Here is a 26,320-nt window from a genome sequence, read left to right on the forward strand (position 1 = left end):
ATTCACAAAATGGTCACATTACAACTTGAAACAAAATTAAAAACCATATGTGCAGTCTGCTAATTACCAGATAATTTTACAAGGGATAATACATGCACAGCTTCAAATTTAAGTGAAATAAACCATAGTATTAACTCATCACATTGTGATACAACGATTTGAATATCTGCATTAAACTGCAGTGAACCCACCGCAAATTACCACAAACAACTGCTTATAGAAATTAATTCATTCTGTGAGAACCAAATTTCTCAGGTACTTATCATACGCTGTAATTGAAATGTGGAAATTCAGAAAAAAAAACATTTTCAAACAGAAACAATTAGGTGAGAATAACCACGTACAAGGAAAATTTCTGACACTGCGATAACATACATGAGCAACAGGCTTACTGACAAGACACAGCACACCACCATTTCTAAATTCTCAGCCCAGGAATCATGTAGCACATCATGCACAGATTTTACAATTATGGTTTTTCACTCCAGTATGTGTATTTCAATGTCTTTTCAAGTCGCAAAGCCAGGCAAACGCTTTCCCACAGATCTCACATTCGGTATTCCTATATTTAAGGTGGAATTGCAAATGAGTTTTCAATCCGTCATGACAATGGAAGCTCTTTCCACAGATCCAACACATATTGTTTGTCATTCTTCTGGATTATCTGTAAATTACTTCTTCAACTACACACATTAATCTATCTCTGATTGAAAATGAATATTTACCAATAGCTTGTAATAAGCTATTAAATTGTATTATAATTCTTATATTATAGCAACCCAGTCTGAACACACAGAGGATAGATTGCAATAATGAATTATATTTACAATTATAATTACAAAATCCAACAAATACAAGAATACAAGAATTTTTAGGCATTGTAATGATCGGTAATCAGATAATTCAGACGGTAGTTCCATATAGATATTTCGCCTAGATTTTGGAGATCACAATTACATTTCTATTTCCCTTTCGGAAATTTGCTTTGGACAGAACATTTGCTATGTTCAGGTTTCAACTAGACCGTCTGATAGAATTCAACTGCAAGACACTGAACCGTAAAGTTACTCTGCCTTCAGCAAGTCCATCGGATGACTTACTATTACATTCCAAACAGTTCTGGACCAACTGTGACATTATCATCACGGTTCGGCTGGGTGTTTAGGGACGAACATCTGGTTCGGAGTAAGCACCTGGCTCTGGTCACGTTAAACACCAGCACCAATAGCACCAGCCGACAGAGGATTGTGTTTGACAATATCTTGGAGACCAGTTGTTCTTCAACATTTTTCACCACGACCCAAATCTAAGTGGTTTTGCCATTTTGCTTTCCAAGACTTGCTAATAGAAATGAATACATGTCAAATGCTAGCATGCTACACTTTATACTAGCATGTATGAAATATCGAAGGTGCGCACAGCCAGCTGTATGCAACAGAATTCTATGAAACATGTTTCATTACAATACCAATAATAGTCGTTGAAGTCACATGATATCCATCATTCAGGAAACGCTGTCAAAGATCTCACATCCATTCCTGTCGTAAATGTTCTTTCCATCAATCAAGAAATTGCGATAAAGTTATCCCCACAGATCTGAAATTCTGCTTTCTCTCTTGTGAGTTGTTGAGATTTCATTCCGCCGTTACTATTGAAGCTTTTCCACAGATCGAATATATCTTAAACCAGTGTGAGCTGTTCGATGTGTTTTCATCACAAACATTGCAGTGAAGGCTCCCTCACGGATATCACATTCATCTTTTCTCTCATCAATGTGGTATTGCAGGTGAGTTTTGATTTCGCAATGACCATTGATACATTTCCCACAGATCCAACAAGTCTTATTTGACATTCTTCAAGGTTACATGTAACATGCTTCTTCAAGCATTACACATCAACAGTTCTTTTCCCCGTAATGATTATTGTATCTTTATTGCGCAGTGTTGTTATATTATATACATATGTCTGAAAAGCAATATCATCAGAGAAATCTAATCAATGACGCATCAGTTTGATGATGAAAAAAATATAATTAATTCCAGAATTATCAACATATGATATATTGATAGGCATTTTCCCGAATACATGTCAGCATTGTAATGATCTGTAACCGGACACGTAGGTAGTTATGAAGTAATCGACGCATTTTTCGTTGCGTTGCATTTGCAGAGAACGAGCAAATTCTCTTTGCGGGCCGCGACCTGATTTGCAATTTCGTAAGAACGATTGCTAAATCCTTTTGAAATGCTGAAATTGATTTCAGTTTAACCATATTGTTGTTGTTGATCAAAATAAGTTATTCTCCTGTGCAATATTACTATTCCTCACTAGCTGATACGGCTTCGGCGATGGTTGTACCATTCCATGGAGGAAGAATTTGCTGATATGAATGGGCAATGGTCATATTGCCTTGATATGCAATATCCCACCACTGGCAAGACCGACACGCTTAGAAAACAACTTCGGGCTCTCTGAAAGACCAAGCTTTACGAGGAGATCATTTTTCAGCAATTACCGTGTCTAGTTACCCCAATATCGATGTTTTTGTACAGGGGTGACCAATCTGCAACAGTAGAAGGAAAATTATGTGGCCGTCGACACTTACTTCGATAAGAATGTGTTGGCGGCCGTCAATATTCTAATTGAATTTATGAATTGACTCCCTAATTTACGAGGTTTGAATCATATTCATAATTTTCTTCGCGCCCTACGCGATTCAATTCGACTTGATTTTTCATTTAAATATGGTAGGCCTACTGTCCTTTGTAATCTGAGCCCCAGTACAGATACGACCAGCGGAGGAGAATGATGCTCCCATAAAGAACTACCAATTTTTAATAGTGTTCTCTTCCTCACAGGGGAAATAATTTTCTGGTGGGCCCACGGTTGGGCAAATCCTATATTTTTCCGCTATACCGACAATACTGATTGGTTGCCAAAAATAACGGCATGTAACAAAGGGGACTAATAACAATTGGTTCACTCAAATATGCAGCATAGCACTAATAGCTTCCCCAAATTTTCGAAGAACCCCTGCATTAACTTAACCGACGAATTTGATCACCTTGACTGAGAAAGGATAAATATTTGAAAGTAAATAAAAAAATTTTTTGCGCATTGCGTCACTAGAAAACGATTATCTGTGGCTATTCATAGCAAACATACTCACTATTTCGGTGCGCACAGTAAGCCGATATGAATAAATAGAATAGTCCGGAGTTCACAGGCAATGAACATGGATACTGGACAGTATAAAGTGGATAATTGGGCTACAGTTAGTTTATTCCGACTTTGCATTGGAATGCGGCCGTATAGGCTACATAAGTAATCGAAAGGCGGCTGTGACTAGCAAATAGGTTGGCAAAATCTGCTTTAGTTGTTGAAAAGCTTGTTAGGTATCGTGCACAGCTCATAGTTCAACATCGAGTGAAAGTGATGATCATGATTTTTTTGTTGTATTTGTATTTCTTCAATGAAATATCATTTCTTCTTTGATAGGCTAACTATGCCCGTCGCCCATGCTAGAGAGCACATAGAGTTATCAAAACAGGGCTATTAAACTATTTCAATCTCGATAATCAAGTCATGCGGCCCGCGACCCGTTTTGAGTTGGCGACTGGTGCATCAACAGGTAGAGCGTCCACATGAAACAACCAAACTATGTGAACATGTTTTCATGGATTTTTTGCCGGCCAGCAAACTGTTTAACTTGCAAGCTTTCATCAGTGCGATTTCAGCATAAGAGGAAAGAAACAATAGAACGACAACCATAAAATGCGTGCAAAACGCTCAGCACCCTCATTCTGTGGCCGTCTAATGAGATTTAAATGGCAAATACGGTTAAGCACATCAATGAAACACCGATCCAGGGGATGAAATACAAGACGACACTAGCACAAACTTACGCACAAACAGTCGAATACCACGGACATGCGAACTACATACCGCAATATAATCAGCAATCAGCAAACAAATCGGCTTTGCACTGTTATGGCTAGAATAGGACAACGTCAGTTGGTTTGAGGGCACTACGAATTGACAACTAGGTCTATTATCGATACATTTCTAGATGGGGTCCACTGATATTTAAGATTGCAATCACGAGACCATTTGTCAAGCAGACAAAAAGTGCAAAATGTAATGACATAAGGCTAAAATATTGCAGGACCTCGGAAGATTATTTGAAAACCCTAGACCAGACATTCTCTACTGCGGGTCCGCGTTACCTCCAAATTTGCAACATAATTGATAGCCTATATAATTTTTATTTTTTTAAACTAGAAGAAGCACTTCATAACTGCTAAAACTTCGGAACTCGCAAAAGCAGAATTGGTGTCTGAGCTGACATATTCTATGTTGCAAGCTCATTTTAATTGCCAAATCGCCAATAGCCAACTGATACAAACATATTTAACTGACAAGATAGCGTAATGGTTAAGCGTCCGGCTTCTTGATCGGTAGGTCGTGGGTTCGATTCCCGGCCGGGTCAGACCAAAGACCTGATTAGTAACACTGGTATCCATGGCTTCCCTGCTTGGCGCTCATGCATTACTGGGATAACGTGGAGGGGTGGTGCATGACTTAGAAAGTCGTAAAGGCTATATCTGCACTTCCTTGTCCAGCGGCATATGCACATCATGCACTCATGGTATGCATATGCGCAGATCGTGTGTATGTGTATCATGAGTCGGTGTATATTCCGCAAAAATATCAAGGACAAAAATAGACAACGTCCTTTCCTTGCTGTATCGAATGTTTTGTTTGGCTTTTGTAAATAATTCTTTGCAAAAAGACATTTTTTCCGGTGATATACATAACAGCTATTTCAAACATATTATTACATTCGTCACCACCTCTCTTTGTAGAATGGATTTTCGGCACTCGTTCATATCAAATCGAAAGCGCGAATTTCCAAAACACAGCCACGTATCATAAGAATTGCAGCTACATGAGTAACGTTGGAATAATAAAAGTTTTCCCTATTTCTACATAAATAATATGATGTCAGTTTCAAGAAAGGTCATTTTGTTGCTATTTAGCACTAGCCTACAGCTAATATTTTCTCTTGTAGTAGTAGTAGACAGCAGAGTTGGATCAATTACAATTATTTCAGTTCAATTACATTACAATTACAATTACTTTCATGAATGTTTCAATTACATTACAATTACAATTACTTCATGCTAAAAATATCAAATTACAATTACAATTACAATTACTCCTTGCATGCTTCAATTACATTACAATTACAATTACAATTGCTGCTGTTGAACATGTAATTGAATAATCATAAATTCAACCGTGCTCCTTGACAACCGTAGCGTCGTATTTAACAACAATTCAAGCCTAGTTCAGATTGTGTGGTAATAAATGCGTTTATGTGCGTACATAGTATGCTATGTGAGATGTCAGTGTGACGTAATATAAGCGTGTTTTGTATGCTTGGTAATTATGGCTCACGTAATTGGAAATGTAAAATGTTATTTACCTAATTTCCTATGGGTTAGGATTAAGGATAGGGTGCAGTATGTCGTTGAAAAAGTATTATAACATATGCACGTGTTGGATTTGCGTATATAGCAGTGGTCGGGAACCTTTTTTGTCCGAAGAGCCATATTGACCCTATTTTTTCCATCTCAACTCCCAAAGAGCCATACATTCCAATCAACTGTTACGTCACAATTGAAAAGTCGTGACGTCATGGTAGTACTAATGCGAGCTCACTACATGGGATTCCTCGTATGCGCAATAATTTCTCTGTAAAAACTGTTATTTTTTGTTCGAAAATAAAGCTCGAAACGAGAGGTAAGGCACAGACGGGCCAAGTATCACCATTGATAACACAATTCATCGTAAGTAGCATAGAAATTATTATAACTGATATTAATCGAATGTGACTGTCACACTGATTCCGAAAATCTAAATACGTACCGATTTCCCAATTCTCAAAGTATTCGGCGGTAACATAACGTTGCGCTACACGCCTACATTTTATCGCCGGTACTACACAGAGCTACTTACCAATCGAGAACGTGGATAGCTATGACGTTGTTTGTAATTCGAGTTTGTAATTGTCACATCCACAACCGTTCATTTCGCGCCATAGATCAATGAATCAATTAAGTCAATGCGTATTTGAAAACTGCGTATTGAAATGGGCGTCGCCATGTCTGCTATATGCTCTTTGATTAATCAACGTATCGCACAATTCAAGATTTCGAGTCGGGTACATAGAATTCGCGAGTGATATTGGCCGCCGGCGTCACAGTAACTAAAATTTGATGATTTTTAAAATAGGGGGTTTTAGCCCCTAAACCTGAAGAAAACATTGTCTTTGACTCCCAAAAACATGTTTATATTGCCACGAGAATAATTATTCTGGCCGAGATGAAGATTTTCCAACCAGTCGCTGCAATATTGATCAATTCGGTACAAAAATAAGTATTTGGCAAAGAGCCATATCTTATACCCAAAAGAGCCATGTATGGCTCGCCAGCCATAGGTTCCCGACCACTGGTATATAGTATATAATTAAAGAAATAATATTATTTTTATCGAGGGACGTAGGAATTAGGATGAGGAGTGAAAAAAAACCGTGCTTTGTCAGATAAGACGTTATAAAATATCCAGTGGTCTGGTTAGTTAGCCAAACGAAATAACGATGCAGCATCGTGATCTGAAATCGTATTGTAGATTGCCAACCCACGGATAGATGCCCAAGATGTGAGTCACGGATGAATGCACCGACAAACGTACTGCAGAGCCGGCTAAAAGCAGCAAACTTTGTGGTCCTAAAGCTGGCGATCCATGCGTCCAAATTTGATGCATTTGTTCTTTATCGTAAGTTATCGATATACTAATTCCGAAAATACAAAATAAAATCTCGTCAGGGCAATATAACTGCTCCAAAATAGCCGTTTAAGGCCGACTGTTCTGAAAAGTGAGAGCGCTGCAGCAGCATGACAACAAGAATTACCAATTACGCCTAGCGATTGTTCAGAACAATGCCGATTCCCAGACTTTCACGACTATTTTGGGATGGTACCATTGCCTGGAAATATACTTTTATTGCGGAATCAGTGCGACACTAGCTTTCGATTAGGACCATACATATCAAATTTCGACGCTTGGATCGCCAGCTATGGGAATATCAATTCTGCTGCTTTTAGCCGGCTCAACAGTTCGCTTCTCGGCGTATTCAATCGTGAGTCACGTGTTGCGAATACATCCGTTGGTTAGGTTAGTAATCTAAAAATTGTATACAATGGCAGCCTAGGCCAGCATAGCGGTAAAAATAGAAAAAAACTTCGCCCGCAAGGGCGCAGTCAAGGGCTTCCGCGAATGGATCCACCAAATTCCTTGTCGACATTTAAACAGAATGCATTATAAGTCAATTATTTTATATGTGCTTGTCAGGTCTCAATAGCAATTTAATGTAATTGAAATTGTAATTGAGCAAAATTTTTGTCAAATTACAATTACAATTACAATTACACAAAATAAAAAAGCTTCAATTACAATTACATTACAATTACATTGAAAAATGTAATTAATTACATTCAATTACAATTACAAATTACAATTGATCCAACTCTGGTAGACAGTTGTACGATAGAGCTGAATTTGTAATAAAACATGGCGAGGGGTCGGTGACAGTTCGAAGGGGGTATGCAAAGACAAATAGTTCGAGAACCACACTGTCCTAGACGGCTTAGACAGTCTGGGGCTTGTTTCTTGGCTAATGAATTACCGTTATTTTCCATGTACAATCCGCAAAATTTTCAAGATATTTTGTCCCCGATAGCTTTCAGCCATCGTGCCGAGTAATTCGTCATATCTGTGTAACGCGCTACAAATTAGTGAAAAGCGTGTTGTCAATTAACGAGAGTCGTCTGCACAGAACGCAACCTCCTGCTGAGTTGGTTTGACGTTTGCACGCGAGCGAAATTATCGCTAATTCATCGACAGGCCATGTGTGCAAAATATAGTCGCTTGCGTAATCAGTCGCACCTCCAGCAGGCGTGGTGTGCACGACATACCCGTTGTCCGTCGCAATCGCATCTGACCCCGTGCGCAAGATGTCGCGTCACCAGCCTCGCAGGCTTTGATTGCTATCTACTATCGTAGAGAGCAGTGGTTCTCAACCTTTTTCTAGACACGCTCCCTTTTTGATAGTGAAAAATTAGTAGTGAAGGTGAGCAGTATGTGTATCCGCATGTCTTTTCGAGTGACTGATCAGATTATCCTCTTTGGTAATGAGCTTGCATTCATGATTTTTAAAATCAGGGTCAGATAGTATATGTTTTTTCAGTGTAGCGATTGCAGCAATGGCTTTTCCGCAGATCTCACATTCGGTATTTCTATCTACAACGTGGAATCGCAAGTGAGCTTTCAATCCGTCAGGACGATGGAAGCCCTTTTCACACATCGAGCAGATCATCTTCGTCAGTTTTCAGGATTCAGGATGGAAGCTCTTTCCACGGATCCAGCACATCTTCTTTGTCATTCTTCTAGATTATCTGCACATTACTTTACTTCTTCAAGCATATCACAGCAACCGTTCTCAGCTTGAAAACGAGTATTCAACGATAGCTTGGAATGAGCTATAACATAGTATTATAGTTCTTATATTATAGCAACCCAGTCTGAAATACAGAAGAAATTAGCAATAACGAAGCAGATCATGAATAAAAAGATCCAAGAATAACAAACATATGACTTCAACTTGAAAAGAAATTGATACTGATATGCGCAAATTGCTAATGACCAGAGAATATGCTAAAATGGATATCACTGGTCATCACATATTTTGGTGTCAAGAAAGTTTCAATTGATTTAGCGTAATTGCATGTTGCTGAATCGAAAAAGGAATTCCGAATTGGCTCAATTTTTTGAGATATTCTATATTTTATTAAAAAAAAACTGCTAAATATACCGAATTTTGACGAAGGTGAATTTTTTTTTCAACAACTTTGACGAATCTATATCTGTCTTCAAGCATGTGTATACCGTATTCTTCTAGTTCTGAAGCGATATAGTTTAACACGCAATCGGTAACACAGATATCCTTGTAAATGGGAATCATGTTTCACGTGAAGATCAAGCAAAAACTAGGCGATATTAGCAGTAAACAAACACAGCTGACGTCAAAGCACAAGCACTACTTTTTGTAACCCTCGAAGTACATTTAGTAAGGTGTCAAAAAAAAGAACCTTACACAGTTATTGAACTACGATATAGCTTTAAAATGATATATTGATGTCATGTGATAACTGTAGGGAGTACTCGACATTGTAGATATGATTAACAATACAAAGAAACTGCATCTTATCAGAATATTGCTTATACTTTTATCCTACGATCGCCTGATTTACTGTATGATGCTGTACAGTTTGTAGAAAGCTGAGGAAATCACTCATAGCGGTAGAGATATAGAGAACAGAAAACAGAGAACAGAAAATATTGGGTATAGGCTGCAGCTCAATATCTTGTGCAGTCATTGCAGTGAAGGCTTTCCCACAGATATCACATTCATCTTTTCTCTCTTCGTTGTGGAATTGCAGGTGAGTTTCAATTTCGCCAGGACCATTGACGCATTTCCTACAGATCCAACAAGTCTTTTTAGGCATTCTTCCAGGTTACATGTAATACACTCCTTCAAGCATTATACATCAACAGTTCTTTGCCCAATAACGAATATTGTCTTCTTGCATGACATAGTATATTGCATAGTATCGTACTTGTTATTTTAGTACATCAGTCTAAAATGCAATATCATAACAGAAAAATTGATCAATGATGAATCCGTTTGACGATGAATAAAATACAATAAATTCCAGAACCATCAACATATGATATATTGATAGACGTCACTTTCAATGCACCCCTCACAAGTTATGAGCCTTAGTTGCCGAAAACAACTTGACTAAATATTTAAATGGAATGCATAAGATGACAGTATAATTGTACTATTGCCAGATATACCAAAGCTTTAACAGGTAGAGCGTCAACATGAAACAACGATACTATGTGAACATGTTATCATCGATTCTTGAAGCACAGCAAACTGTTTAATCTGCAAGTCTTAGCAGTGCGATCTCAGCATAAGAGGAGAGGAAAAAAACAAGAGAAGAAAAACCATAAAACGCTTGCAAAACGCCCAGTGGAATCATTCTGTGCCCGTCTAATGAAATTAAAATGGCAAATACGGTCAAGCATACCATTGAAACACCGAACTACAGGGATGAAATACAAATCGAAACACAAGACGATACCATCACATATAAGAGCCACCGTGACATTAAAGGTCAAATCCCCTGCAATAACACCAACAGCAAATGACCTAAAATAAACTTATGCACAAACAGTTGAATACCACATACTACATACCATGCTATAAACAGCAATCTAAATCGTCGACACACTGGCCTGCAAACAAATCAGCAAGGCACTGTTATGGGTAGAATAGGCCAAAGTCAGAGGGTTTGAGGGCACAACGAGGGCACAATACAAATACAGCAAAAATCATGATGATCAATTTCATTTGGGCCATTGGATTTTCCCTCGATGATAAGCTGTTGCCAATACTTGCCATCGCTAAAGCCGTTTCGGTTAGTGAGGAATAGTAATGTTGGGCACAGGAAAAAAGTTTATTTTGAAACAAAAACAACAATATGTTGAAACTGTAAACAATTTCAGCATTTCAAAATGCTTTTCTTAGCATTCTTCCGAAATCACAAATCAAGTCGTGGGCCGTAGAATATAACCTGGCGGGCCACATTTTGGAGACCTGGTCTATTAAATGTACCCTTGCAATTAAACGTTTTACCGCAGATCTTGCATGCAAAGTCTTTCACAGTTTGACTGCAGTGTGATTAATCATTATATGATGCTAACTTTGCCATTCTGACAACGGACTTCCCACAGATCTCTCAAGCGTATTTTTTTTTGGCTCCAATGGTCTTTCAGTAGGCCGAGAGGAGTAAACGCTTTGCCACAGTTCACACGGTCATGATTTTTGAAACCACTGTGTGTTATTAGATGAGTTTTCAATGAAGAGTTCGCAGTGAAAGCTACACTATATACCTCACATTTACAGTTTTCAACTCTGTATTCGTACTCGTACTTGTGTATTCGTATTACTTTTAATTGGCTAATCTGTGTAAACACTTTGCAACAGATCCCACACTCAGTTTTTGAGTCCGGTGTTTACTAGAATATGATGCTCTATGTTTGTCTTTGAAGCGAAAGACATTCCACATATTCCACATTCATGGTTCTTGAAACCGGTGTGGATCATGAGATGTACCTTTGTAGCGAAGGACTTAACACACATCTCAGATTCACAGTTTTTCACTCCAGTGTATATTCTCATGTTGTTTCAAGTCACTCTTCGCAGTGAACACTTTCTCACAGATCAAACATTCATAATTTCTTACTCAAGTATGTCTATTCATATGTCTCTTCAAGTGATGAAGCCGACTAAACGCTTTCCCGCAGGCCTCACATCCATAGTTCTTAACTTCAATGTGAATATCAAGGTGGGCAGCTAAAGATTGCTTCGTAAGACCGGACTTCCCGCAGATCTCACATGCGTAGTTTCTAGCTCTAAGATGTGTGTTCCAATGGTTTTTCAACATGTCGACAGAAGTAAACGCTTTGCCACAGATCATACAGTCATAATTTTTGAAATCACTGTGGGTTAAAAAATGTGTTTTCAATGAAGACTTCACAGTAAATGCTTTACCACACACTTCACATTTATAGTTACTGACTCCGTCATGTGTATTCGTGTGAGTTTTCAATTGGCCAATCTCTGTAAACACTTTGCCACAGATCCCGCACTCATAGTTTTTTACTCCAGTGTGAACTCGCATGTGACGCTCTAAATTCGTCCTTGAAGTTAACGACTTACCACATATTTCACATTCATGATTCTTGAAACCAGTGTGGATCATCATGTGTGTCTTTAATGAATGCTTCTCAGTTAAGGTTTTACCACAGATCTCACAATCATGACTTTTGCTTCCTGTATGTGTATTCTGATGTTTTTTCAAGTCACTCATCCTCATAAAAGTCTTACCACATATCCAACATTCATAGTTTTTTATTCCAGTATGTATATACATATGCTGTTTCAAGTTGGTGATCCGACTGAAGGCTGTACCACAGATCTCACATTCGCAACTTCTGATACTGTGAATATGAATGTGTTTTGCCAAATATTGCTTTGTAGCAAAAGACTTTCCACACATGCCACATTCATAGTTTTTCACTGCAGTGTGTGTATTCGCATGTCTCGTCAATGCTGCATTGTCAGAGAATGATTTTGCACAGATATCACATTTGTGGTTTCTGACTCCAATGTGAATATGAATGTGTCTTGCTAAGTGCGGCTTAGTAGCAAATGACTTCCCACAGGTCTCACATTCGTGGAATTCGACACTGGTATGTCTGTAAACATGTCTTTTCAAGCCAACAATTGAAGTGAATGCTTTTCCACAGATTTCACATTCGGCTTTTTTCTCATCAATGTGGAATCGCAGGTGGCTTTTCATTCCACCATAACGATCAAAGATTCGTCCACAGATCGAACATTGGATTTTTCTCATTCTTCCAGCATATGTGGAAATTAATTCTTCAAGCCTCACACCTCAATGGTTCTTTTTTCGTCGATTTCCAACACTTGTATGGACAATGCCGTGCTACTGTGCAGTATTTGAATTGTTATCATAGAATAGCAATCTGCAAAGCAATGTGAGAACAAATAAAATGTTGACCGATCAGTTCGAAAAAAAAAAATCATCATTCCAAAATAATAAAAAGGATAATCAATATCATTGTCGTTGAACATATTTCAGCATCGTAATGATCAGTAACCAGATAATTAGGATATTGACCGCTACGGATGTTCAACACATATTTTGAACATCGTGATTCCCATGTCTCATATTTGCCTAGGACAGGCGTTGGGAACATGCATATCATGGTATGTAATCACATGTCATATCTAGTAATTGTACATTTTGACTCAAGTCACTGGATTTTCTGAGGTGACTCGAATTATTGAAGTAGCCGACAAGGCATTGTAATTTGCAAAATTATTGAAGTACTAATTGAGTCAGCATTCATTCATAACACCGGTCAACACAATTTTTGTTGGCCTTTATCGACACCTTTTTTCCTGACTTTTCGGCGCTGAATTAAAAAATGACCAGTGACCACATTGTCTCAAAAATCCAATATAATAGTACTACTTTTAATATTTTGTGTTTATTGTATAAAACGTTTCAAATCCACAAGCAGCCGAAAGTAAATCAATTGACTTCAAATAAACATTTTCACTGCTTTATTTGGTCGATTTAAACTGATATTGCTTCTGCAGGTCAAATAAAGTGCGAGCTTCAGGGTCCAAATTTATGCCAAAAACTCATATTTCTGTCAATCTGTGGGTTGTCTCGTATGATACTGGAGCAATAGTCTGCTAACATGTGAAAGCTCCAATCTACTCTTGTATCGTACCTCTAACCTCTTTAGATATTATGTTACACTTTCTCCTTGCTGACTATGCCAAGGTTTTCCAGTAAATTATTTCGATACTTTAGCTTTTTTTAATGTCTCCAGTACGACATAAACATATGGAAGTGGACATCAGGGTTACATGTGCATCCTCATTACCTGGCCACTAAGATACACAATATTTCCAAGGTGACAAATATGATCCGATCGTGCTTGTGATATTGCAACAATTCAACCTTTCTTTATTATTCACAAAGACTGAGTGTGAAATTTTCACTACACTTAAGAAGTTGCTAATTTGGAGAATGTTTCACTTTAGGGTCCTTTTTGAGCGACCAACAGACATTTTCCATTTACTCGAGTTGTAAATCAGGATTCCTAACTCCTCCAGCAACCTACGGTAACAGTATCATGCCAAACCCACTATCACAGCTATTCACATAGCTATCGAAAGTAGCCCTACGATGAAAACGTCGTTTCTCATGATCGAAAGTGAGATATCCTCTCAATTATCAACCATGATAAAAGTTCCGAATATTTTGATTTCAAGTCCCAAAGCCTACGTAGGATCATTTAATTTGTGTCGATGGACTTACTTTACGATCTGAATCACCTTCGATTTCAAAATCTTCATCATTAGGCCTGCTATCCCTATGACCTTCATCTTGATTCAAATTATGTAGCGATAGGAGTTTAAAGTTACACCAGATAAGCTGAATGGGGCATTTGAATAATAGCTGTTAGTAAACGTAATATTTATTTATTTTTGCCATATCCTGCAGATTCATCAAACATGTGTCTGAAATATCCTCGGATGATTACGTCCTCCAACCAAAAATGGATGAAAGCATCAGCCTAGATCGATACGAGTACTTTAAACTGAGAGACGAGTACCTTCTTAATAATTCAATTAGGCCCTTAGCTATATAACTTATCATATGATAAAATTGTGGATTTCTATACGGTATGGAAAAGTGATATGGAAAAATTCATGAAAATTTACATATTTTCAGCATATGACATAGCAAAAAATCTTGACGTAATAGAAGGAAACCAGCGGAACATTTGGAACCAGAAGCCAAAATTAGCCTAAATCAAGTGAAAAATCAAAGTCAACAATTCTTTGTTCGGAAATGACGCTTGTGTAACTAAGTTGGTTACAGTATTTTTATTTGTAGCAATTGCACTGTTGAACTACTAATTTGCTTCTGAGACAAATACGGTCGAGCATGGCTCATTTTGGAAATCTGTTGGATTATCTCTAGTCAATGAGATGTGGCGTCATGCCAAAATGTGCTGACCACGGACACACACCATAGCAGGGGTGGGCAAACTGCGAATCGCGTGCCGCATTCGGCTCTTTCAGCCTTTGATTGCGGTTCTTTATTGATTTCACTCGTGTTTCGCCATTTTGCAAATAGGTCTAACCTCATTATAAATTGATGCATTCTGGCGCGAATTAACAATGTGCATTTTGTTTACGTATCGTTTCTTTTCTTGTGATTTACCGTAATTTTCCGTCAGAATTTACACGCCATTTTAAGGGTGCGTATTATACATGGGGGCGCACTATATCCGGAAAATTACGGTACACAAAATTTAGGGGAAGGTGGCACTGTGGCTAGAACTTTGCAATTGAACTCTCGAATCGAGTTCACATAAACATTTTACTCACAACAATGGTGCCTGGTCATCAATCAATGATAAATCTGAACTTGTTTATTGCAAATTCCTACACTAGTTCATCCCAACGGTCCTTGTGCATGTTTTCCAGTAAAACTATTCGGACTGATCTTAACATGAATTCAAACCAAAGGTCGGCAGAGTCACATGATCAAGTCATATTTCAGCACGTCTCGCTCATTGGCTACAGTACCCAACACAGTGACCTTGGATATGTAAGAACTATCGCAGGATTTTTGCAATCAATTCAACAAATATTACACATACATATCAACAGATAGCTCTAGGCACCAGGTCGACAGGATGAACGCTTTTCCCCAGATCTGACACTCATAGTCTTTGAATCCAGTATGTATATTTCCATATGTTTTCAGGTCACCAAGCAGCACAAACAATTTTCCCCAGATCTGACAGCCAAGGTTCTTGACTCCAATGTGAGCAGTATGTGTATCCACACGTCTTTTTGAGTGACCGATCAGATTATACTCTTTGTCAATGACCCAGCATTCATGATTTTTTAAGCCAGTGTGGGATAGCATATGTTTTTGAAACAAAGGCTTTTCCACAGTTCCCACATTCGGTATTTCTATCATCAATGTGGAATCGCAGGTGAGTTTTCAATTCGTCATGACGATGGAAGCTCTTTTCACACATCGAGCAGATCATCTTCGTCAGTTTTCAGGATTATCTATAAATCACGTTATTTCTTCGAGTATCACACATCAACCGCTCTCTGCTTGAAAACAAGTATTTAACGATAGCTTGAAATTCATGAGCTATTACGTAATGGTAGAATTTTTATATTATAGCAACCCTGTCTGAAATACAGAAGAAATTAACAAGAACGATTGTATGATCTATTATTATCAGTTCAGTAGAAGTTTTAGGCATTGTAATGATCGGCAACCAGACAATCCCGATGAGTAGTTCCTAATAGATATTTCGCACTTATTTTCGAGATCACAATTACATTTCAGATTCACTTTCGGTTATTTCTTGCGGATAGATCATTTAGGACGTTCATGTTTCAACAGGATCGTACCATAGATTTCAGCACCTAGACTTGTTAATTTACTAAGACAATTCATCAAATGCAAAATGTTCAACGATGCTTGATGATTCGAAAAGTTCCATGAATGGGCATGTACTAAAAATAAGCTGTAAGTAAAATGTAAAAACAACATGAAAACACTCACATTCTGCTACACAAACAGATAAGTTAATATGGTGGCAGAGTAAATGAACGACTTTTTCGAGAAACAACATATGTCAATGGGTATTTCAGTCATTTCAGGGCTAATTCTAATTTAACAATTTATCACATATAAAATGTTTTATGATGCTTGACAAAACAAACACCTCTTCGATTATACAATCGAATTCGAAGTAACCAAGTCTAAGTTATGGCGAATGTAAATGCCGCTTTTCCTCAATTCACTTGTTCGTAACCTTTAATAGCCAGGATTACCCTTACAATATTGTGAAAGCCATCGAGGGCGGGGGGAGTCATTACACACTCATAACACTCATCCTTTACAGTAAAGAGTGGTTTCGCCATCTTTTGGAAATTTGATGCAAATAGAACATTTGGGACGTTCAGATTTCAACTTGACAGTCTAATAGAATTCAGCTCCATGACATTGAACCGTAAAGTTACTCTTTGACATTCATTCGCTTGTGATTCCGATAAAGTTTGTTCTCATGCGCTTTCAAGTTACTGAGCCTCGTAAACGCTTTTCCGAATATCTGACATGTATAGTTTTCAACTCCGGTATGTGCATTCACATGTCTTTTTTCATGTCACTATGCCGGGTAAACGCTTTTCGACAGACCTGCTACTGGTAATTTTAGACTCCAGTATGAGTATTTCCATGTGTTTTCAAGTGACCAAGCCGGCTAAATACTTTTCCGCAGGTCTGACATGCATATTTTTTGACTCCGGTATGTATATGCCCATGTGTTTTCAAGTACCTGAGCTGACTTAACGCTTTCCCTCATATCTGACATGCATAGTTTTTGACGCCAGTATGTGTATTTCCATGTCTTCTCAAGTCACCAAGCTGGGTAAACGCTTTCCCACAGATCTGACACTCATAGTTTTCAACACCAGCATGCTTATGTCTGTGCCTTTCTAAGTCACTAATACCAGTGACTGCTTTTCCGCAGATCTGACATGTGTAGTGCAATAACGAAGCAGATCATGAATAAAAAGATCCAAGAATAACAAACATATGACTTCAACTTGAAAAGAAATTGATACTGATATGCGCAAATTGCTAATGACCAGAGAATATGCTAAAATGGATATCACTGGTCATCACATATTTTGGTGTCAAGAAAGTTTCAATTGATTTAGCGTAATTGCATGTTGCTGAATCGAAAAATGAATTCCGAATTGGCTCAATTTTTTGAGATATTCTATATTTTATTAAAAAAAAACTGCTAAATATACCGAATTTTGACGAAGGTGAATTTTTTTTTCAACAACTTTGACGAATCTATATCTGTCTTCAAGCATGTGTATACCGTATTCTTCTAGTTCTGAAGCGATATAGTTTAACACGCAATCGGTAACACAGATATCCTTGTAAATGGGAATCATGTTTCACGTGAAGATCAAGCAAAAACTAGGCGATATTAGCAGTAAACAAACACAGCTGACGTCAAAGCACAAGCACTACTTTTTGTAACCCTCGAAGTACATTTAGTAAGGTGTCAAAAAAAAGAACCTTACACAGTTATTGAACTACGATATAGCTTTAAAATGATATATTGATGTCATGTGATAACTGTAGGGAGTACTCGACATTGTAGATATGATTAACAATACAAAGAAACTGCATCTTATCAGAATATTGCTTATACTTTTATCCTACGATCGCCTGATTTACTGTATGATGCTGTACAGTTTGTAGAAAGCTGAGGAAATCACTCATAGCGGTAGAGATATAGAGAACAGAAAACAGAGAACAGAAAATATTGGGTATAGGCTGCAGCTCAATATCTTGTGCTCTCCAAAATGGAGTCTTTTCAATGTCTGCGTTCTGAAATAATGGGATGCTACAATAGCAAATAGACATAGTGGAGTAGCCTATCTGGTCCGCAACTTAAAATGTTTGTGTGATAAAGTATAGCATTAGATCATCGCTGCTCATCACACTGTGATACAAAAATTTAAACATTCACATCCAATTGCTCTGAACAACAGACCAAGCGCAAATTACCATATTATATGTGTTTCTTACCATATTTATAAGTTTCCATACCACGGCAACATTCTACCATACCATATTTGATACTTTTCCCATATTTCCCAAGTTGTCTAACACTTTTCAAATAAATGCTATTTTTGATGCGTGGAAATTTCCGACGTTTATATTCCGATTATTTTGAATGAAATTATCCATTTAAACTGCCCAATGCACCAATTCCGTCGTCAATTTCTTAGTGTCGTATTATGTCGGTGATGCCATAGACTAACCATCGAAGAAGAAACGTAAATTATATACCGGTTTACTTTGAAATCTCAAGGAAAGACCATGACATGAAATAGACTGGAAACCCGCTGCTAGCAGTAATATTGCGATATCATCTACAAAATTAGATTAAACAAAAGTATTGTCTCATTAGAATATATCTTGGAACACAATAACACATCGCTGCAATCATTAGCGGTTTTGCGTCAGCGGATCAAATGTCAGATTCCTTCGCCAATGTGTGGATTATATACTCAGTAGCTACATTAACCAACATTGGGCATCTTTTATCAGAGATAGGCATACTTATTGAAGTTACAATTCATGTTGGAGGCCTGCATAGCATAACGCTGCTGCAAGACAAAGCTACATATTTTGAATTACAATGGTGGTTTTGTAAAATTGTTGGTGTCTGATGATCATCCGGGCAAAGCGCAGGAAATGAGTTCTAAGCTCAACAAATTGATATTATATATTATTATAGATCGCTATCTACAATTGAATAGTATATTCATATTGAAATGAACCCGAATATTTCCGACTGACTATTCAATTGCATATTGAAGTTCTGTACCTCCAAGAAGCTCTTCAGATCGCTATCTCTAATTCATGTGACGCAGTATTTCACCTAGCAGTATACCTGACTATATACTTCAATTGGATATAGATAAAAAAAATACCTATGTATGCTGTTTTAGTCGTCATTGAGTTTCTTAGTCTCAAGATGGGGGTTAACGAGTTAATATTTCCTTTACACATAAGCCTTGAATAAATTTAGGTGAATGTGCAGATCATTTTTCTAGTGATCAGAGCACCAAATTGAGAAGTGGGATTGCGCAACATTTTGAAATCCACATTTAATACTTGCGACCATAAAGAGTCTGGGAACCCTTGCTATAACATGACAGCCGTCGACAAATGGAAAGGAGAATTATTGTCATGGTTCCGGCAAAATTGCGAAAGTATGGAAAAAAATTTCCATGCCATATTTTGAAATTTCCATACTACAACAGGAAAAATACTTGACATTCTCATCTAGAAACAGATAAGCGTAAAAACAATATGCACTGAAAATGGCTGCGGCGACGAAAAATTGACGTGTGAAAGAGTCTTAGTGACACAAAGATACAAGGCCAACTGCATTTCTACAATCCAAGCCCACGAATCGTGCATCATGAAAGGTTATTCATAGATATATGCGCTGTGTAGTTGTACAGATTTGATCGTAATATTATATCATGTTTATATGGTGGCAGAGTGAATGGACGGCTACTTCGAGTACCAGCATAATTTATTATATGGTATTTCTGCTCATATAACTGTATCATGTTCAAGATCATAATTCTAACAAATTGACTTGTGTTTCGCTATTTCTTTGCCTATTTCAAGTAGTCCTACATTTTTGTATCAGCAGTAACATTTACCACCTGAATGTAGGGTCTTTAGCTTTTCAACAGAGGTGTGCGCATTTCCATGTCTTTTAAAGGTGACCAAACCGGGTAAAGGCTTTTTGAAAGATCTGATATGCACGGTTTATTGACTCCCGCATGTCAGGTATGTGTATTTCTATGTCTTTTCCAGTCACCAACCGTTTGAGAACGCTTTTCCACAGATCTGGCCTTCATGTTTTTTGACTCCAATGTGTATATTTCGATGTGTTTTCAAGTCGCTGATTCGCACAAACTATTTTCCACAAATTTGACACTCATTGTTTCCCGTATAGTGGCAGAGTGAATGGAGGACTCCGTTGGGTAACAGCATACTTTGATACGGAGTATTTCTGTTCATATTACTGTATCATGTTCAAGATCATCACTGCGAGGCGAATTAGACTTGTGTTTTTCTATTTCTTTGTTCATTTTGAAGTAGTCCTACATTGTTGTATCAGCAGTAACATTCAAGAAACAAATACAAATCGGTTCTTTAGCTGGATGTGTATTATCGTGTTTTCCCAAGTAACTGAGCTGACAAAACGCTTTTCCACATATCTTACATTCATAGCTTTCAACTCCAGTATGCATATTTTCATGTTTTCAAATCGCTGAGGCGCGCGAACAATTTCCCAGAGGCCTGACACTCATGGTTTTTGACTTAAGTATGTTAATGTCCATGTCTTTTCAAGCCGTGCAAACGCTTTTCTGCAGATCGGACATTCATAGTTTTTGATTCCAGTATGTGTATGCCCGTGTTTTTCATGATACCGAGACGAATGAATGATTTTCCGCAGGCCTCACATTCACAATTTTAGACTCCAGTGTGTGCTGTTCGATGTGCTTCAAACGCCGCCGTTGTAGTGAAGGCTTTACCACAGATATGGAATTCATATCTTCTCTCTTCAATGTGGGATTGCAGGTGGGTGTTCATTCCGCCATGGCGATGGACGCATTTCCCACAGATCCAACACATCTTTCTTGTCATTCTTCTTCTAATCTACTCCTTCAAACATCAATCATTCTTTGTGCAATAGCAGATATCGTACCCTTGCATTGCATAGGCTATTACGCTAGTATGCTACTTGTTATATTATAACATCGGTCTGAAAATTAATGTGATCAAAAAATATAAATCCATATGTGACGAATACTTTGATTATGAACAAAATACAATAAATTCCAAAATCAGCAACATATGATATATTGATAGGCATTTCCTTGAATACATTTCTGTATCGTACTGCTCTGTAACCAGACACACTGATACGAAGTAACCGACACACATTCTCCAGAACAGGGTGACCTTGGTGGTATCTGGTGACTTTGAGAATATATCGTAGATGACCAAATTTTCAACCTTGTATTTGTTGGAAGTTGTCGATGCATAAGCTGATGAATACAATGGTCATTGTGGTTGTGATTGCGGTTGTGTCAGTTCTGATAGGTCAGTTTTCAGTCTCAGCTCGTTTAAATAACAAATGAAATAGAACTAATTCATAAAAAGTAGTGTGGTTACCATGAATCAAATTTCATTGTAGCCGTCTGTGTCACTTTTAAATCGAAACACGTACTTCGCAGGGTCACCGTAATAATCGGTATATTTAAATATACTCGATACGTCAGCACAAGAAATAAAATTCGGACTGTTGGGTATTTAGTTGATAGTGGAATGGTGATAGTTGCAGAAGGTCTACTTTTAAACAGAAACATGGCACACAAGATAAATCAAATGTGGTGCACTTGGTAGTTAGCTTGGTTATCACAATACGAAAAAAATACCTGTGTTAGTAGTTACAGAAAGACCATGTGAATCAAAGCAAACGTGCCAATGAATCATTCAAAACAATTATACTTTTTTCATGCAAGACTTAGACAGCCGTACAAGGCTATATATTCAGTTTCCCTGTCCAGCGGCTTATGAGCAATGAGCATCATGTGCCCATGGTATGCATATGCACAGATATCACACTCATGGTTTTTCAAACCTGAGTGAGCGGTTCTATGTTCTATGTGCTTCCAATGCAGTCATTGCAGTGAAGGCTTTCCCACAGATATCACATTCATCTTTTCTCTCTTCGTTGTGGAATTGCAGGTGAGTTTCAATTTCGCCAGGACCATTGACGCATTTCCTACAGATCCAACAAGTCTTTTTAGGCATTCTTCCAGGTTACATGTAATACACTCCTTCAAGCATTATACATCAACAGTTCTTTGCCCAATAACGAATATTGTCTTCTTGCATGACATAGTATATTGCATAGTATCGTACTTGTTATTTTAGTACATCAGTCTAAAATGCAATATCATAACAGAAAAATTGATCAATGATGAATCCGTTTGACGATGAATAAAATACAATAAATTCCAGAACCATCAACATATGATATATTGATAGACGTCACTTTCAATGCACCCCTCACAAGTTATGAGCCTTAGTTGCCGAAAACAACTTGACTAAATATTTAAATGGAATGCATAAGATGACAGTATAATTGTACTATTGCCAGATATACCAAAGCTTTAACAGGTAGAGCGTCAACATGAAACAACGATACTATGTGAACATGTTATCATCGATTCTTGAAGCACAGCAAACTGTTTAATCTGCAAGTCTTAGCAGTGCGATCTCAGCATAAGAGGAGAGGAAAAAAACAAGAGAAGAAAAACCATAAAACGCTTGCAAAACGCCCAGTGGAATCATTCTGTGCCCGTCTAATGAAATTAAAATGGCAAATACGGTCAAGCATACCATTGAAACACCGAACTACAGGGATGAAATACAAATCGAAACACAAGACGATACCATCACATATAAGAGCCACCGTGACATTAAAGGTCAAATCCCCTGCAATAACACCAACAGCAAATGACCTAAAATAAACTTATGCACAAACAGTTGAATACCACATACTACATACCATGCTATAAACAGCAATCTAAATCGTCGACACACTGGCCTGCAAACAAATCAGCAAGGCACTGTTATGGGTAGAATAGGCCAAAGTCAGAGGGTTTGAGGGCACAACGAGGGCACAATACAAATACAGCAAAAATCATGATGATCAATTTCATTTGGGCCATTGGATTTTCCCTCGATGATAAGCTGTTGCCAATACTTGCCATCGCTAAAGCCGTTTCGGTTAGTGAGGAATAGTAATGTTGGGCACAGGAAAAAAGTTTATTTTGAAACAAAAACAACAATATGTTGAAACTGTAAACAATTTCAGCATTTCAAAATGCTTTTCTTAGCATTCTTCCGAAATCACAAATCAAGTCGTGGGCCGTAGAATATAACCTGGCGGGCCACATTTTGGAGACCTGGTCTATTAAATGTACCCTTGCAATTAAACGTTTTACCGCAGATCTTGCATGCAAAGTCTTTCACAGTTTGACTGCAGTGTGATTAATCATTATATGATGCTAACTTTGCCATTCTGACAACGGACTTCCCACAGATCTCTCAAGCGTATTTTTTTTTGGCTCCAATGGTCTTTCAGTAGGCCGAGAGGAGTAAACGCTTTGCCACAGTTCACACGGTCATGATTTTTGAAACCACTGTGTGTTATTAGATGAGTTTTCAATGAAGAGTTCGCAGTGAAAGCTACACTATATACCTCACATTTACAGTTTTCAACTCTGTATTCGTACTCGTACTTGTGTATTCGTATTACTTTTAATTGGCTAATCTGTGTAAACACTTTGCAACAGATCCCACACTCAGTTTTTGAGTCCGGTGTTTACTAGAATATGATGCTCTATGTTTGTCTTTGAAGCGAAAGACATTCCACATATTCCACATTCATGGTTCTTGAAACCGGTGTGGATCATGAGATGTACCTTTGTAGCGAAGGACTTAACACACATCTCAGATTCACAGTTTTTCACTCCAGTGTATATTCTCATGTTGTTTCAAGTCACTCTTCGCAGTGAACACTTTCTCACAGATCAAACATTCATAATTTCTTACTCAAGTATGTCTATTCATATGTCTCTTCAAGTGATGAAGCCGACTAAACGCTTTCCCGCAGGCCTCACATCCATAGTTCTTAACTTCAATGTGAATATCAAGGTGGGCAGCTAAAGATTGCTTCGTAAGACCGGACTTCCCGCAGATCTCACATGCGTAGTTTCTAGCTCTAAGATGTGTGTTCCAATGGTTTTTCAACATGTCGACAGAAGTAAACGCTTTGCCACAGATCATACAGTCATAATTTTTGAAATCACTGTGGGTTAAAAAATGTGTTTTCAATGAAGACTTCACAGTAAATGCTTTACCACACACTTCACATTTATAGTTACTGACTCCGTCATGTGTATTCGTGTGAGTTTTCAATTGGCCAATCTCTGTAAACACTTTGCCACAGATCCCGCACTCATAGTTTTTTACTCCAGTGTGAACTCGCATGTGACGCTCTAAATTCGTCCTTGAAGTTAACGACTTACCACATATTTCACATTCATGATTCTTGAAACCAGTGTGGATCATCATGTGTGTCTTTAATGAATGCTTCTCAGTTAAGGTTTTACCACAGATCTCACAATCATGACTTTTGCTTCCTGTATGTGTATTCTGATGTTTTTTCAAGTCACTCATCCTCATAAAAGTCTTACCACATATCCAACATTCATAGTTTTTTATTCCAGTATGTATATACATATGCTGTTTCAAGTTGGTGATCCGACTGAAGGCTGTACCACAGATCTCACATTCGCAACTTCTGATACTGTGAATATGAATGTATTTTGCCAAATATTGCTTTGTAGCAAAAGACTTTCCACACATGCCACATTCATAGTTTTTCACTGCAGTGTGTGTATTCGCATGTCTCGTCAATGCTGCATTGTCAGAGAATGATTTTGCACAGATATCACATTTGTGGTTTCTGACTCCAATGTGAATATGAATGTGTCTTGCTAAGTGCGGCTTAGTAGCAAATGACTTCCCACAGGTCTCACATTCGTGGAATTCGACACTGGTATGTCTGTAAACATGTCTTTTCAAGCCAACAATTGAAGTGAATGCTTTTCCACAGATTTCACATTCGGCTTTTTTCTCATCAATGTGGAATCGCAGGTGGCTTTTCATTCCACCATAACGATCAAAGATTCGTCCACAGATCGAACATTGGATTTTTCTCATTCTTCCAGCATATGTGGAAATTAATTCTTCAAGCCTCACACCTCAATGGTTCTTTTTTCGTCGATTTCCAACACTTGTATGGACAATGCCGTGCTACTGTGCAGTATTTGAATTGTTATCATAGAATAGCAATCTGCAAAGCAATGTGAGAACAAATAAAATGTTGACCGATCAGTTCGAAAAAAAAAAATCATCATTCCAAAATAATAAAAAGGATAATCAATATCATTGTCGTTGAACATATTTCAGCATCGTAATGATCAGTAACCAGATAATTAGGATATTGACCGCTACGGATGTTCAACACATATTTTGAACATCGTGATTCCCATGTCTCATATTTGCCTAGGACAGGCGTTGGGAACATGCATATCATGGTATGTAATCACATGTCATATCTAGTAATTGTACATTTTGACTCAAGTCACTGGATTTTCTGAGGTGACTCGAATTATTGAAGTAGCCGACAAGGCATTGTAATTTGCAAAATTATTGAAGTACTAATTGAGTCAGCATTCATTCATAACACCGGTCAACACAATTTTTGTTGGCCTTTATCGACACCTTTTTTCCTGACTTTTCGGCGCTGAATTAAAAAATGACCAGTGACCACATTGTCTCAAAAATCCAATATAATAGTACTACTTTTAATATTTTGTGTTTATTGTATAAAACGTTTCAAATCCACAAGCAGCCGAAAGTAAATCAATTGACTTCAAATAAACATTTTCACTGCTTTATTTGGTCGATTTAAACTGATATTGCTTCTGCAGGTCAAATAAAGTGCGAGCTTCAGGGTCCAAATTTATGCCAAAAACTCATATTTCTGTCAATCTGTGGGTTGTCTCGTATGATACTGGAGCAATAGTCTGCTAACATGTGAAAGCTCCAATCTACTCTTGTATCGTACCTCTAACCTCTTTAGATATTATGTTACACTTTCTCCTTGCTGACTATGCCAAGGTTTTCCAGTAAATTATTTCGATACTTTAGCTTTTTTTAATGTCTCCAGTACGACATAAACATATGGAAGTGGACATCAGGGTTACATGTGCATCCTCATTACCTGG

The 26,320-nt window shown here is 37.7% G+C and overlaps 3 protein-coding genes across 3 annotated transcripts in view; all 3 read right to left on the reverse strand.

Moving 5' to 3' along the window:
• Positions 1–340: 340 nt before the first annotated feature.
• Positions 341–26,320, reverse strand: part of LOC145434049 (uncharacterized) — a 38,859-nt gene continuing 12,879 nt past the window's right edge. The window contains exon 2 of the mRNA XM_080311335.1: positions 341–664. The gene's annotated coding sequence lies outside the window, so the exon portion shown is untranslated. The remainder of the gene's footprint in view (positions 665–26,320) is intronic.
• LOC145434184 (uncharacterized) lies at positions 703–14,865 on the reverse strand. The gene has a single exon (XM_080311514.1). It carries the CDS (start codon positions 12,609–12,611, stop codon positions 11,439–11,441), a length of 1,173 nt encoding a protein of 390 aa, XP_080167640.1. The 5' UTR covers positions 12,612–14,865; the 3' UTR covers positions 703–11,438.
• Positions 15,004–25,250, reverse strand: LOC145434193 (uncharacterized). The gene has a single exon (XM_080311524.1). The coding sequence runs from the start codon at positions 25,248–25,250 to the stop codon at positions 24,078–24,080; it is 1,173 nt and encodes a 390-aa protein (XP_080167650.1). The 3' UTR covers positions 15,004–24,077.

Source organism: Botryllus schlosseri, chromosome 1 (assembly GCF_051294905.1).
Source record: "Botryllus schlosseri isolate E-star chromosome 1, Bs_hap1, whole genome shotgun sequence".
Classification (NCBI taxonomy): Eukaryota; Metazoa; Chordata; class Ascidiacea; order Stolidobranchia; family Styelidae; genus Botryllus; species Botryllus schlosseri.